General features: G+C 42.7%; 4 protein-coding genes across 6 annotated transcripts; 3 read left to right on the top strand and 1 right to left on the bottom strand.

The window, feature by feature from the left end:
* The first annotated feature begins 2,617 nt into the window (after positions 1-2,617).
* Positions 2,618-4,201, top strand: LOC112164899 (heat shock 70 kDa protein 6, chloroplastic). Its single transcript, XM_040505947.1, has 4 exons — positions 2,618-2,626; positions 3,291-3,542; positions 3,693-4,091; positions 4,196-4,201. Exons 1-4 carry the CDS (start codon positions 2,618-2,620, stop codon positions 4,199-4,201), a joined length of 666 nt encoding a protein of 221 aa, XP_040361881.1.
* A 1,571-nt stretch (positions 4,202-5,772) lies between these two features.
* On the top strand, positions 5,773-7,919 carry LOC112203682 (protein HOTHEAD). Of its 3 annotated transcripts, XM_024344622.2 has the most exons (3): positions 5,773-6,577; positions 6,654-6,980; positions 7,080-7,919. In XM_024344622.2, the coding sequence occupies exons 1-3, from the start codon at positions 5,857-5,859 to the stop codon at positions 7,502-7,504; spliced, it is 1,473 nt and encodes a 490-aa protein (XP_024200390.1). In that variant the 5' UTR covers positions 5,773-5,856; the 3' UTR covers positions 7,505-7,919. The 3 variants fall into 3 exon arrangements, with proteins under 3 accessions (XP_024200390.1, XP_024200379.1, XP_024200384.1); XM_024344611.2 differs by having other exon boundaries at positions 6,654-7,919; XM_024344616.2 differs by having other exon boundaries at positions 5,775-6,568; positions 6,654-7,919.
* Positions 7,920-9,610: 1,691 nt separating this feature from the next.
* LOC112195917 (stress-response A/B barrel domain-containing protein HS1) lies at positions 9,611-10,751 on the bottom strand. The gene is made up of 2 exons (XM_024336151.2): positions 10,542-10,751; positions 9,611-9,979 (listed from the first exon to the last, which is right to left on the bottom strand). Exons 1-2 carry the CDS (start codon positions 10,679-10,681, stop codon positions 9,790-9,792), a joined length of 330 nt encoding a protein of 109 aa, XP_024191919.1. The 5' UTR covers positions 10,682-10,751; the 3' UTR covers positions 9,611-9,789.
* A 130-nt stretch (positions 10,752-10,881) lies between these two features.
* LOC112195907 (UDP-glycosyltransferase 73C7) lies at positions 10,882-12,663 on the top strand. Its single transcript, XM_024336143.2, has one exon. It carries the CDS (start codon positions 10,956-10,958, stop codon positions 12,411-12,413), a length of 1,458 nt encoding a protein of 485 aa, XP_024191911.1. The 5' UTR covers positions 10,882-10,955; the 3' UTR covers positions 12,414-12,663.
* Positions 12,664-12,869: the final 206 nt, after the last annotated feature.

Below are 12,869 nucleotides of genomic sequence, written 5' to 3'. Positions count from 1 at the left end.
ACCCAGGCGATGTATATCAATGAACTCCGCTTCACGCGATCAACACTTGCTAGAAAGCGTTCGCGAAAACGTTTATCACGAACAGTCGCGGTCGCGCGGACACCTTCGCAAGCACTCGCTTCGCGGTCATTTCCTTCGCGGCCACCTCTCTTAGCTCGCGGCCAGTCCTCCGCGGTCACTTGGTCGGGGCCAGTCGCTCGAGCCCATTTGCTCGCGGCCCCGCGCTCTTCGCGGTCGCTTGCTTTCGCTCGCGGCCAGTCGCTTATGCGCCGCATAACTCTCTTTTTGTATTTTCTTTTTCTATATATATATATATATATATTTTTTTTTAACTAACTAAAAGAAAGATGCAAACTAAAAATTAGAAGCAAATAAAGAAGCTATCATCAGTGCGCTTGGCTAACCTCTAGAAGGCCACAGGGGAGGCCATCTATGCCTCACTCCAAGCTCCGACGTATCAAAATTTATAACATGAAAACATCTCTTGTGAGAGCTTGCAGGAAAATAACAAAGATACTTCGCGGCGTCAAAAACTTGAAAGAAATTTGGCTCATAGGAGGAGTGATATTGCCCCCCAAGTATCTTTGTTGGTTGACGAAGCATGATCTTCAATTGTAGTTTTGGAGATGAAGATGTCCTAAGATCGGCTTTGTCGCCAACTACCATGTCATAGAACATGGTGTCTCTAGAATAAGCCACAAATTGGCTTTTGGATTCGACCACTTGTTGGTCTAAATTCTCCATATAAAGAGCTCCAAAGAACTTGAACTCCTGCATATGACTTTTGGAACCAATAATTAAATTATAATTATCATCATACTCATCATATATTGGCTCCATGTTGAGATCATATTTAGAATCACCAAAATTTGATGAATTGATCTCCTCTGCAAAAATAGGCATATCAAACATTTGTTTGCCTCCATTTTCTTTCCAGGCATCATTATGGTCATTCTTGCAAAGTGGGTCGCAGATGAATAAGCAATGTTTTAATTGATAATCAAGTAGGCCATGCTCTTGACCCTTTGCATGGTCATGACATCCAATAGCAACATCATAATTAAATTGATCACACAGCCGCTTCTGGTTATTAGGGGGGTGAACCTGGACAATATCATGCCCCCCATGCATCTGATCAATAGCCACGTATTTGGCTTGATCAGTAGAAAAATCATATATTTGTTCTGAGACAATTATATTGTCAGAGGGACAATCTTGTTGACCATCTTCTCCATGCAAAGCCTCTATGTAAGGCCGTGACTCATCAATGAGGCATTTAGGTTTATTGCCACCTGTAGGCAATTCAACCTCAGAAACAACCTCTTCGCGAGAAGATTTTTGGCTTTCCAATTCGCCTTGCTGTGAACCGATTTGAGTAGTCAAGCTGGGACCTTCCTTGCGTAAGGTCGCGAACTCCGATGAGGTATGCTTGTTTTGGTTCGCGATGGCCTCCATGACTTGCTTTTGTCGCTTGGTATCCTCGGTCCGTTGGGTGATATGCTCGTTCAATTCGCGTGTGAGCCGATTCGCCTTCGCTGTTTCCCTGGCAAAATCAGCGTCCATCTTCTTGCGATGGTTCTCGATATTTTCCATGATAATCGCGCACCTTTCCTCGAAGGTCGCTCCCTCTGGAATAGGGTTCGCAACGAAAGCCTCTCTTGTCGTAGTGCATGTCGTCATTGGTGGCAACATTGGCCATCTTTTCACTTTAGGAATTTCCTTTGGTAAAGATTTTCCTCTGGCATCCCAATGATGGTGAACACAAAAGACTTTAGCTTGGTCCCACTGGGCGTGCCAAAATGTTTGGCTCCAAAACCAGTTGGTGTGCAAACTGTCTCTTTTGAGCGAGTGATTGCGCAGGCGTGCCAGCACCGCGGGGTGTAGTCGTTGGGGTAGTCCCTTGACCTGACTTCTTCTTCAAGCGCTGTGGACGAGGAGAGCACCAACCTCTTCACAGGGTTCTTTTCTTGCCTTTCGGAAAAGGACTTCTTGCCTTACGAGGGTAAGGGCTTTGGTTGTGGTCTCTTTACGTTCACCGTATCGATACTCAACGTTGAAGGCTGAGCAGAGCAATCACTGGGAAGTTGGAGAAAGCACGGGTTTTGCTAAAGCGTGACTTTAGCTTCGCTGGGTTGCGAGGGCGTTACCTTTGCTTTGCTGGTTGTATCGGTGGCAGTAGTACTGGCAGTCGGCTCGCGAGGAGACTAGGACTGGCGGGCGGTCACCGGCTTTCAACGAGGTTGAAGGTTTGCTCCGGGGAGGCTTTGTAATCGCTGGGATTGATTGATTTGAGAGAGAGCCTTTCTGTATCGTCTTTAGCCTCTATATATAGGCTACTGCAGATTCACCGTCCTAAGAGGAATGAAATACTATATTTTAGGCCACAGTTATTAGCCCTGAATCAAATCAAAACTCTTAATAGTTTTGATATCTATCGTAAGCGATAATTAATAATTATCCTCTATCGCCGCTAGAATATAGGCAAGGGTTAATTGCCTCTTAGAGTCCTGAACATAATCTTCCTCTTGGTCGTGAGCTTTTGGATATGCACGTATATATGTTCATATATATCTTCGCGAGCACTCGTCGCGGGGACTCCTTAATTGACCCATCTGCCATGCAATATGTATGTGAATATGTTAGCCACGTATTGGCTTTTGTATGCAACAAAGGAGTTCACCTGCCTTAATTGTCTATCTGCCATGCATGTGCAATTGTATATATATATCCCTTGTTACTTGTGCCATGCTTCACGTGTCCACCATATCCCTTCCTTAATTAAATCATGCATGAGCCACCACATCATATATATCATATACATACATATATGTTCCACCATCAAGCATGATTGCATGGAAGTATATACTGTACGTGCATGCCATTAGTTGCATGGGCAGCCATAATTATTGCTTGTGAAGGCTAGTGAAGGGTAATTGTATCATTCCTTAATTGATCAACCCAATCTGCTCCCTTGCACGGTACTTGGCAATCAAGCAAACAAATCACTATTAATTATCAGATATCTTCATAATTAATAATAAATCAAAGAATATTCAGATTTGCTCCAAAATTGCTTGGCCTCCAAGTAGGCTTTATTTAGCCTCTAAACAATATATTCCGAGCTTATCGAAAATATATAGCTTGGGCCACAGATATTGGCCAAGATTTCTTCGAGTCTCCCTCGTCGGGAAAAATTGTTATTTTGGGCTCAAATAGCTTGATAGGTATGAACTATTGTTGTAATAAGTTTCTAGTGCTATCTTTACCAGATTCTTCTTGTTTTATAACAGTATAATCCATGGACATTTTGCAATCCAAATATTGAATGTTTCTTTTATATTTTAACTCAAAGAGTTAAAACACCAGTTGAAAATTCCTTAAGGGATGCAAAGCTCTCCTTCAAAGACCTAGATGAGGTAATACTTGTTGGTGGTTCAACACGTATACCTGCTGTTCAGGAGCTTGTCAGGAAGTTGACGGGGAAGGAACCAAATGTTACAGTCAATACTGATGAAGTTGTTGACCTTGGTGCTACAGTTCAGGTGGGTCATGATTTCTTTCTACATATTTATAACATTAGACTGGTGTATATTTATCGTCTTCAGACAGTACGTGTTGCTTTCATAGTTATTGGTTTTTTTGTTACTATTGTGGTTACCTGACTAGTGCTGCTCTTATTTGCCTGATTCTAGGCTGGTGTATTAGCTGGAGATGTAAGCGACATTGTATTGTTGGATGTGATACCACTGTCAGTGGGTTTGGAGACCCTTGGTGGTGTCATGACAAAGATCATCCCAAGAAACACCACTCTACCTACCTCTAATTCAGAGGTATTCTCAACGGCTGCGGATGGGCAGACGAGTGTAGAGATCAATGTTCTTCAAGGGGAGGGAGAATTTGTTAGAGATAACAAATCTCTTGGTAGCTTCCGTCTGGATGGTATTCCGCTTGCACCACGTGGGGTTCCTCAAATTGAAGTGAAGTTTGACATTGATGCCAATGGTATACTCTCCGTCGCTACTATTGACAAGGGCACAAACAAACAGCAGGATATTACTATTACTGGTGCTAGCGCCCTGCCTAATGATGAGGTACATACTGTATATGTAGTTAATTAGAGAGTTGAAAAATGGTTGGCTTTGTGATGTATGATTTGGAGACTGAGTCTATGCATGTTGTACTTTTTGGTTCACAGTGTTGAAGGAAAATCAGTTTTGTGTGCCTATATAAACTAGTAGTTACATGATTGTAACAGGAGAGAATGTTCTAGAATTCCTAGTCCTATTCAGAATAGTTTTCCTTGTATCATTAGAACATATACTTTGTAATCCCTATATATAGGGCTCCTATTCTCAATAATGATATACAATTCTCTCATCAATCTTTCAAGAATTCTCTCTTCCTTAAACACGTTATCAGCACGAGCCCTAACCACAAAAATAAAAACCCAAAAACCCAAAACCTTCTAGCCTTAATACCGTAGCACCTAGCCCACTCTAGCCTTGCCGCACTCCTGCTGCCCCTGCAGCACCACCGCATGTCCTAGCCTACCCCTGCAACCCTCCCAGACAGCCGCGCGTCTCCGCTGCCCCTGCAACTCCTTCAACCAGCCAACCAACCACCGAACCGGGCACATTCCGAACTAATAGCAGCAACAGCTTTCGGCCTACCTTCCTGCAATACTCGGCAGCAACCAAAATCCTTTGTTACCATCACCACTGAGCCATCCAAAGAACCTTCATCAATCAACAATTGTCCAAGCTTCCAAAAGTTCAAAAATTCAAGACTCAAGGTTTCAAGCTTCAAATTAACCAAGTAAGTATTTATAATTAAAGTTCTCGCTTTCCGTACTTTAATTTCTTCTTCTTTTTCTTCGGGGACTTGCAACCTCCCTTCTTCTACATCCCACCTTTCTTATAACATGGGTTCGATTCTTGAAAAGCAGAATCATGGGGATTCAAACTATTAATGAACTAAGAGCGTTCAAAAGACTTCGGACTAAGAGTGTCTGCAAGCATCGATTTATGACCATATTAAACATCATTGTTTCGGTCTAATCCAAAATATTCTTGGAAATTGATTTCTTGGTAGCATAGCTCGGAAGTCTAACCAGGTGGCTCGTTTCATACACTCCGATTACAATTGCAAAAGTTTATGAGGATAATGCAGGTCAATTTCAAGTTTTGAAGCTGCAAAATTATTAGTTTTTTTTTTTGTGGAGGGGATCATGGGTTCGCCAATAATGCTTCCTTCCTTCTTGTCTAAAACATGCTTGGAATACTCAGTGGGCTTTTGATGGCACATCCCTCACTTATGAAACGATTTCATGTTTGTATTATTATTATTATTATTATTTAATTTAAAATTTCTAATCACCATTGTTGACAATGGTGTGAAATAGAATCAGTTATAAATAACGATCAAGTCCCCATTGGCAAAGGTAGGCCCCGCCGCAAGAGTATAAGATGAGAACTGAAAACAGTCAAGAACTGGACTAAGAACAGTGCTTATTCAACAATTATATGCTACCAGCACTTGAAACTATGCTTATTCAACAATATTATATGATACCAGCACTTCAAACTATGGTTATTGAACAATTAATTATACAGCACTTGAAAGTTGAAACTATGGTTATTGAACAATTAATTATACAGCACTTGAAAGTTGAAACTATGCTTATTCAACAATTATATGCTACCAGCACTTGAAACTATGCTTATTCAACAATCATATGCTACCAGCACCGAAGAACAGTCAAGAACCTGAAACTATATATACATCTCCCCATATGTTAACTCACTTTCATTTACCAGCCTTGAAGCTTCTACAATTCTACTGTTGCTCATCACATTCATGGTGATGGGGTTTTCATTGCATCTGTTGCTTCTATTTGTTCACTTGGCTATATGTTCTTCGGAGCAAACATTCCCCTATATGACTTCAAATGTCGAAGAAGTAGCCGGTAGGTCCTTCGACTACATTGTTGTTGGCGGAGGCACTGCGGGCTGCCCCCTAGCTGCAACCTTGTCTGAGAAATTCTCAGTGCTGTTGGTGGAACGAGGTGGCTCGCCTTATGGAGACCCCTTCATCTTAGAGTCAAAGTACTATGGATTCTCATTGCTCCAAACTGATGAATATACATCACCTGCACAAAGTTTTGTCTCGAAAGATGGTGTCAGCAATCTCAGAGGACGGGTGCTAGGAGGATCATCTGCTCTTAATGGTGGGTTTTACAGCAGAGCAAGTAAGGATTTTGTGAAAAAGGTCGGGTGGGATAATAAGGGAGTAAGGGATGCTTATGAATGGGTGGAATCTAGATTAAGCATCTCTAAACCTGATTTGACTCCATGGTCGAATGTTGTTGCGACTAGCTTTCTTGAAGCTGGAATTTGCCCCTATAATGGTTTTAGTTTGGAGCATATTCAGGGAACAAAGATTGGTGCTAGTTCGTACGATAATCAGGGAAGAAGACACTTATCAGCTGATCTTCTACCGGCAGGAAATCCAAGCAAGATCACAGTTCTCTTGAATGCAACTGTAAACAAAGTCATCTTTTACAGAACTCGTAAGCATGGTAGTTCTTTAAAATAGCATCTAATGAACAATATGTAAGATAAACCCTCTGTCTCTGATGATGTAAATGATTGCAGGTACCACAGATGAGAAGATAGCTCGAGGTATAAGATTCATCAAGAGCGATGGCAGCTCGAAACAGAATTATGAAGCTTACGTGAACCAGCTGCAGCCAGATAACTCGGGTTCATGGGGTGATGTGATACTAACAGCAGGAGCTTTAGGCAGCCCTCAGATTTTGTTGTTAAGTGGCATTGGCCCTCAAGAACAGCTAAACAACTTTGAAATCCCGCTCGTACTCGACTTAAAGGGAGTTGGAGAAGGAATGCAAGACAATGCTGCTATTGGAATCTTAGCCAACTTCAACCCGGAATATCGTACACCACAACCTCCAAAAGTTGTTGGTATAGCAGATGACTTCAAATTCATAATCAATGTAATAATTTTACCTATTAGCTTCAATGAAACAATAATTCCCGTTACTGGCAAAATTGCCTTCCCAGATTCCGTAGGAAAGCTTGAACTCAACAGCACCGACCCCAGAGCAAACCCATCAGTGACATTCAACTACCTATCAAGCGAGAAAGACTTGGCACAGTGTGTGACGCTGACCCAGCTGCTTGAGCTAACTTTAAGGTCCAAATCAATCGCTTCCTTCCTGGGTTCGAATGAACACCGAAACAAGCCGATGCCTACTCAAGACGAGCTCCGGAAACTCTGCAAGACGACTGTCAGAACCTTCTACCACTACCATGGTGGTTGCACTATGGGGTCAGTGGTCGACAAGAATTATAGGGTTTATGGTGTTAAAGGCTTGAGAGTGATTGATGGATCAACCTTCCTGGAATCACCAGGCACAAACCCAATGGCCACTCTGCTAATGCTTGGAAGATACCAAGGGCTCAAAATTCTTAAAGATAGAAAATAAAGCTGCTTCCTTAATCAATCCCAGAACCTGATCAGCTTGTATTATCCGATTACAAGCTCAGAAATTAAATAAACACAGCAGCCTATGCATCTGCTAATTAATACTAGCAGTCACACACGCAATGCGTATGCAATTTAAAGGTCTCGACATTATTCAAGTATCAAATGGCAAACAAAATAAAGAAATCCAGCCTCTGTTATCAAACATGGGCTGTTATTGTTAGGCAACTAGTAACCAAAAGAAATTAAAAGAGGGGCTTGTCGAGATAAATTGCAGCTGCTTCTGTGTAAACTCTTGTGGGTATTACTTGGAACCGAGTAGTTTTATATATTGCAATATATAAATTCTAGACTGTTCAGATATCATATAAGCTCTACAAATTCCATGATAACTTCTGTATGTGAAATGTTGTCCATTTGTATATATTGATGAGCGAAGTGTCTGAGTTGAGAAGAAGAAGTAAAATTCATTTAACCATGTTACATGTTACAAGCCCATATCAAATGCTACTTAAGTATTGACTGCTGCAATTCTTTAACTTGCACTACAGTTCGTCTTATAGTATTATCAAATTATTGTACACTTTGAATGTGATGACTTATAAGCATAAGATTTCCCTTGCTTCTGACTTATCCTTCCCCAAGTCATGAACAACTATGATCCATACGTTCTAACTCCTGAATACTTTAATTATATGAACCAGGTGCATGGCTTTTCATGCAAGAGTTTGAGCTTTGATGCTGTGCATACAACAGTTGTTTACATTTCTTCATCAGTGTCCTAAATGTAGTGTCCTGCACTTCTGCCTTTCAGAATGCAGGGCATGACAAATTGACAATTGCTTTTATAGGTGATTCTTTGCGCCTGGCAGCAGTTCTGATCTTTAATGTGTACGACAACCAGTGGAGAAGAAACCCCAGAAGTACAAAATGTGGGAAAAGAATATGGCCTTGTGTATGACAATCAAGTGATCATGAACCGAAAGACAAATGGCGAAGTATATATATGACCATGTACTGATTAAAGTAACTGCTCCACTGCATTAAAATGAATTTAGTATTTTCAAACGCCTTTAAATTCCAACATGACAAATGCACCTTGAAGAAATATATAAGACCTTTAAGTAGTACATGAAATTATACCACTCGATCAGCTCAAGCCAACAACAAAATCACAAAATGGTTTCTTCTTCATCTTCTTTCTCAATAGCTTCCATTGTTCTAATGTCTTTCTTGGTACTGACTACCACCACATCCTCTTATGCTTTTACCATAGATAAGTATATATGTTTGCTGATTTGCTCCAATACCAGAGTCCTGAGTCGCTCTTTCTGTTCAACTTTTCTGAGTTCTAATCCTATTGTGATCAAGTCCGTCCTTCACAGCCTTGCCATGAGCACTACAGACTTTACATATTCAAATGCTACACAGACGAGTCAGCAAATAATCAATTGGAAAAAGCAATTAAACAAATAATCCTCAATTGAAGAATGCATACAGCTTATGTTCCTGGCCATGCAATAAAGCCATTGCTGCTCTCAAGGAGACCAAAGAGAAGGTTAGGTCTGGTAACTATAATGTAAGCCCTGCAGCGGTTGAGGCTGCTACAATGTTTAATACATGTGAAGACAGATTCAAGGACATATTTGACCCATCACAGTTAGCAAGTACTAGTCATGATATTTAGCCACTCTCTCTAGTATTATTTTAGCTCTTTCTGAGATTTTGGTGAAATCATAATGAAAATAATTATCGTTATCAGAGGGTTTTACAATTGTTTTATGAGGATATGGGGCTTCATGGCTCGTTCCAATCCTCCATAAATTGGCATCGTATTAGGTTTAGGATATATATGATCTTTGATATGTGGGGCTGCACCGTCATGATCTTAAATCTTAATATGAGCCTCTTTGAAGTTTTAATATGTGAAATGGAATAGGCAAATGTCTTTGCAGTTAATTTGGACTGAATAAAATCAATGAGCATTTTGATGAATACAAGAGTCCAAACTGCACAAAATACTGTAAATTCAATTAGACCAATGTTATGGTAAGAGGGATAACAAACATCAAACAAACTCAATAGCATCAAAATAATCAATAAGAAATGCAGTGAGAAATTGAAACACAACCAATGACTGGGAATGATATCAGCCCATCTATTTTATTATTGCAATTTGCATAAAGCTTTTCGAACACACTCAAATGTAAGTGTTCACAGAAAACAAGTTCAATTACATTAAGAGCGCGCAACAGCAGGATGAAAGGCACCCTTTGTTCTTCGGATTCAGACACGAACTGTAGTGGGTTTGTAATCAAACACAAGGACTTTCTCCACATGGGGACGGAACAAGTTTGCAAAATCAACATGGGCAGGATGAGCTAGATACTCCGCAACAGCCTCATTACTCTTAAAGCTGGACTCAAAGATATGAGTGAAACCTTGATGCAGGTTCTCAATGCTCACGTCCTTTCCCCTGATCCCAAACCATTCATAAAATGATATAAGCACATATGCTCATACTTGAGACTCGCTAATCAACAGAAACTTGTCTAATCCTGGCAAAACTTGGAGAGTGCATTTAGTTGTGCAACAGTTTCAAGTGCTGGACTTCTCACGCCAAGTAATATAGTCAGTCATGTCTAAAATTCCATGAAAAGCTAGATAACTTGATCAGTACGTGTGAATGATTGAGCTTTCGGTTAGATGAACTAGTTGATCAAAATGTCGTAATTCCACCTATACAAACTGGAAATTTGGGATATAATCATATAATCCCCACAATTTTATGCCAAACATGAAAATAGTGAAACTGACAATACCAACAGGGTCATCAAGGTTCAAGCCTAGCATTTTGGGTTTCAGATTCAAGCCTAGAATTTTAGGTTTCCTGCAAAACTCAGCCCCATTTAACTACAAATTTAGCTAAAGTTGGATGCTTGAATCCCAACAAGCACCAAATCACCAAAAGTAGGCTAAAAACAGAATCAACTACATCACAAGCTGAGTGTGCGGGAAAATAGTAGAGTGGGTAGTACCAGTGGAAGGACTCCATGGGATCAATGAGATTGACGAGGTTGGCAAAGCCTCCGATGAGTTGCTCAATCTCCGACTCAGTCACTCCTTCCTTGAACTCGGCTAACAATACATGCTTCACCACTCCCTTCGCTTCCTCCATCTCTCTCTTACTTTTTCTCTTCTCTTCGCTCTTTTGGGTCCGTCTTCTATTTCTTAGCTCATAACTAAAAATAGTAATCCCTACCTGACGGTCCAACGGTTAAATATCTATTTAAACCATAGAGTCAAACGTCCCCTCTTCTTGAAGTTGACAGCTTTGAAGCTCAGTTGGAGACACTGAGCTATCAGAAACCCCGTCACCTTATCTTTCTCTATCTTATAAACCGACAAAGCCCTTTTTCCAAGAAACAATAGATCAGCGATCAAAGCTAAACATGGCCGGAGTCGGAGAGATATTCGTAGTCTCAGCAGCGGGGCAAGGCCACCTGCAACCATGCATGGAGCTCTGCAACCACCTCCTCTCCCGCCACTACCACACCACCATCGTCATTCCCTCCACTCTCTCCTCCGCCATCCCTTCCTCATTTTCCCAAAACCCACTCGCCCAGATCCTCCAACTCACCGCCTCTTCCGGCCCACCCCGACCCGGACCCGACCCGCTCCGCAACCAAGCCGCCCAGGACCTCGACCGCCACCTCGCCAACCGTCCAGCCACCGCCCCCCGGGCTCTCTGCGCCGTGATCGACTTCCAGATGGGCTGGTCCAAGGAGGTCTTCTGGAAATTCGACGTCCCCGTCGTCGGATTCTTCACCTTCGGCGCGTGCGCCGCCGCCATGGAGTGGGGCTCGTGGAAGGTCCAAGCCGGAGACATCCGCCCCGACGAGATCCGCCCAATTCCCGGCCTACCCGAAGAAATGGCTCTCACTATTTCCGATCTCAAACGTAAGCCCTTTGGCCCGCCACGTGGCGGTCCGGGCGGCCCATCACCCGGCGGTCCGAACGGTCCACCGGGCGGCCCACCAGGCGGAGGAGGAAAAGGAGGAGGAGGAGGAGGTCCGCCGAAACCGGGGAACCGGCCGCCGTGGGTCCCGGAGGTGGAAGGCTCGGTAGCGTTGATGTTCAACACGTGTGACTACCTGGAGCGTCCGTTCATCGACTACATGACGGAGCAGATGGGGATTCCGACGTGGGGAGTGGGCCCGCTATTACCGGAATCATATTGGCAGTCGCCGTCGGATTCTTCAATCCGCCACCGTCAGATCAGAGCTAAGCAGCGGCAATCGAACTACACCGAAGACGACGTCGTTAAGTGGCTGGACGGAAAGCCTCCCGGGTCGGTGTTGTACGTGGCGTTCGGAAGTGAAGTGGGTCCGACTCCGGAAGAGTATCCGGAGCTGGCTGGCGCATTGGAGGAGTCGACCGGGCCGTTCATCTGGGTCATCCAACCCGGGTCGGGTGGGTCCGAACCAGGCTATGGGTTGGAGAGCAAAGTGGGGGAGAGGGGTTTGATAATACGGGGATGGGCACCACAGCTGTTGATACTGAGCCACCCATCAACGGGTGGGTTCTTATCACATTGTGGGTGGAACTCAACGGCGGAAGCGTTGGGCCGGGGAGTGCCGTTTTTGGGGTGGCCGGTTAGAGGTGATCAGTACTTCAATGCAAAATTGGTGGTGAACCATTTGAAGGTTGGTTACAGAGTTGCTGAGGACTTGTCGGAGATGGTTAGGAAGGAGGATGTTGTGAGAGGGATAGAGAAGCTGATGGGGGATGAGGAGATGAAGAAGAGGGCGTTGGCGATACGGCAGAAGTTTGAGAATGGGTTTCCGGCCAGCTCCGAGGCGGCATTGGATGCTTTTGGTGATTTTATTACTAGCCGAAAAGCAACTTAGAAGTTATATACATACACAAATAATTTGATGCTCTGTCAGACTTTGGATGACTGACACAGGAAGGTTTGATTGAAGAGATCATGTATAGTTTGTGTTCTCTTGGCAAAAAGCATTTGAGGGCTCAAATATGTTGGGTGTATTAGCTTTGTAATATTTGGTACTAGAGTGATTCTACTGAAGATTTTTTTTTTTTTCTGTTTTGAATACACTACGGCGTGCTTTATCTGATTGAGTTTTCCGGTTGAAATTATCTGGCTCTTAACATATTGATCCATGCTGTTGCTTTTAATTCTTAAATTTACTACAGGTCAGGTGTTTCCAGATTTTGAAGGATATTCATAGTTGGACTGTTCAATGGTTCATGAGCTGGTAAGTGTTCAAGCATTGCATTCATTTCCTTATGCATGCCTATTTTCAAAAGCCAACTTTACTGCGCCATGCTCTTTCAGTCTTTTG

This window comes from Rosa chinensis, chromosome 1, assembly GCF_002994745.2.
Source record: "Rosa chinensis cultivar Old Blush chromosome 1, RchiOBHm-V2, whole genome shotgun sequence".
In the NCBI taxonomy this organism is placed as follows: domain Eukaryota; kingdom Viridiplantae; phylum Streptophyta; class Magnoliopsida; order Rosales; family Rosaceae; genus Rosa; species Rosa chinensis.
The sequence above is the reverse complement of the archived record's forward strand: the minus strand, read 5'-3'. Positions and strand labels throughout refer to the sequence as shown.

Bases quoted from the DNA above. Each gene is read 5' to 3' on its own strand.
- LOC112195917 (XM_024336151.2), bottom strand. From the start codon at position 10,681: ATGGAGGAAGCGAAGGGAGTGGTGAAGCATGTATTGTTAGCCGAGTTC. The intron at 9,980-10,541 runs GTACTACCCACT...GTTTGGGATCAG, and splicing joins CCCATGGAGTCCTTCCACTG to GGGAAAGGACGTGAGCATTG.
- LOC112195907 (XM_024336143.2), top strand. From the start codon at position 10,956: ATGGCCGGAGTCGGAGAGATATTCGTAGTCTCAGCAGCGGGGCAAGGC.
- LOC112203682 (XM_024344611.2), top strand. From the start codon at position 5,857: ATGGTGATGGGGTTTTCATTGCATCTGTTGCTTCTATTTGTTCACTTG. The intron at 6,578-6,653 runs GTAGTTCTTTAA...AAATGATTGCAG, and splicing joins TTACAGAACTCGTAAGCATG to GTACCACAGATGAGAAGATA.
- LOC112164899 (XM_040505947.1), top strand. The intron at 3,543-3,692 runs GTGGGTCATGAT...GCCTGATTCTAG, and splicing joins ACCTTGGTGCTACAGTTCAG to GCTGGTGTATTAGCTGGAGA.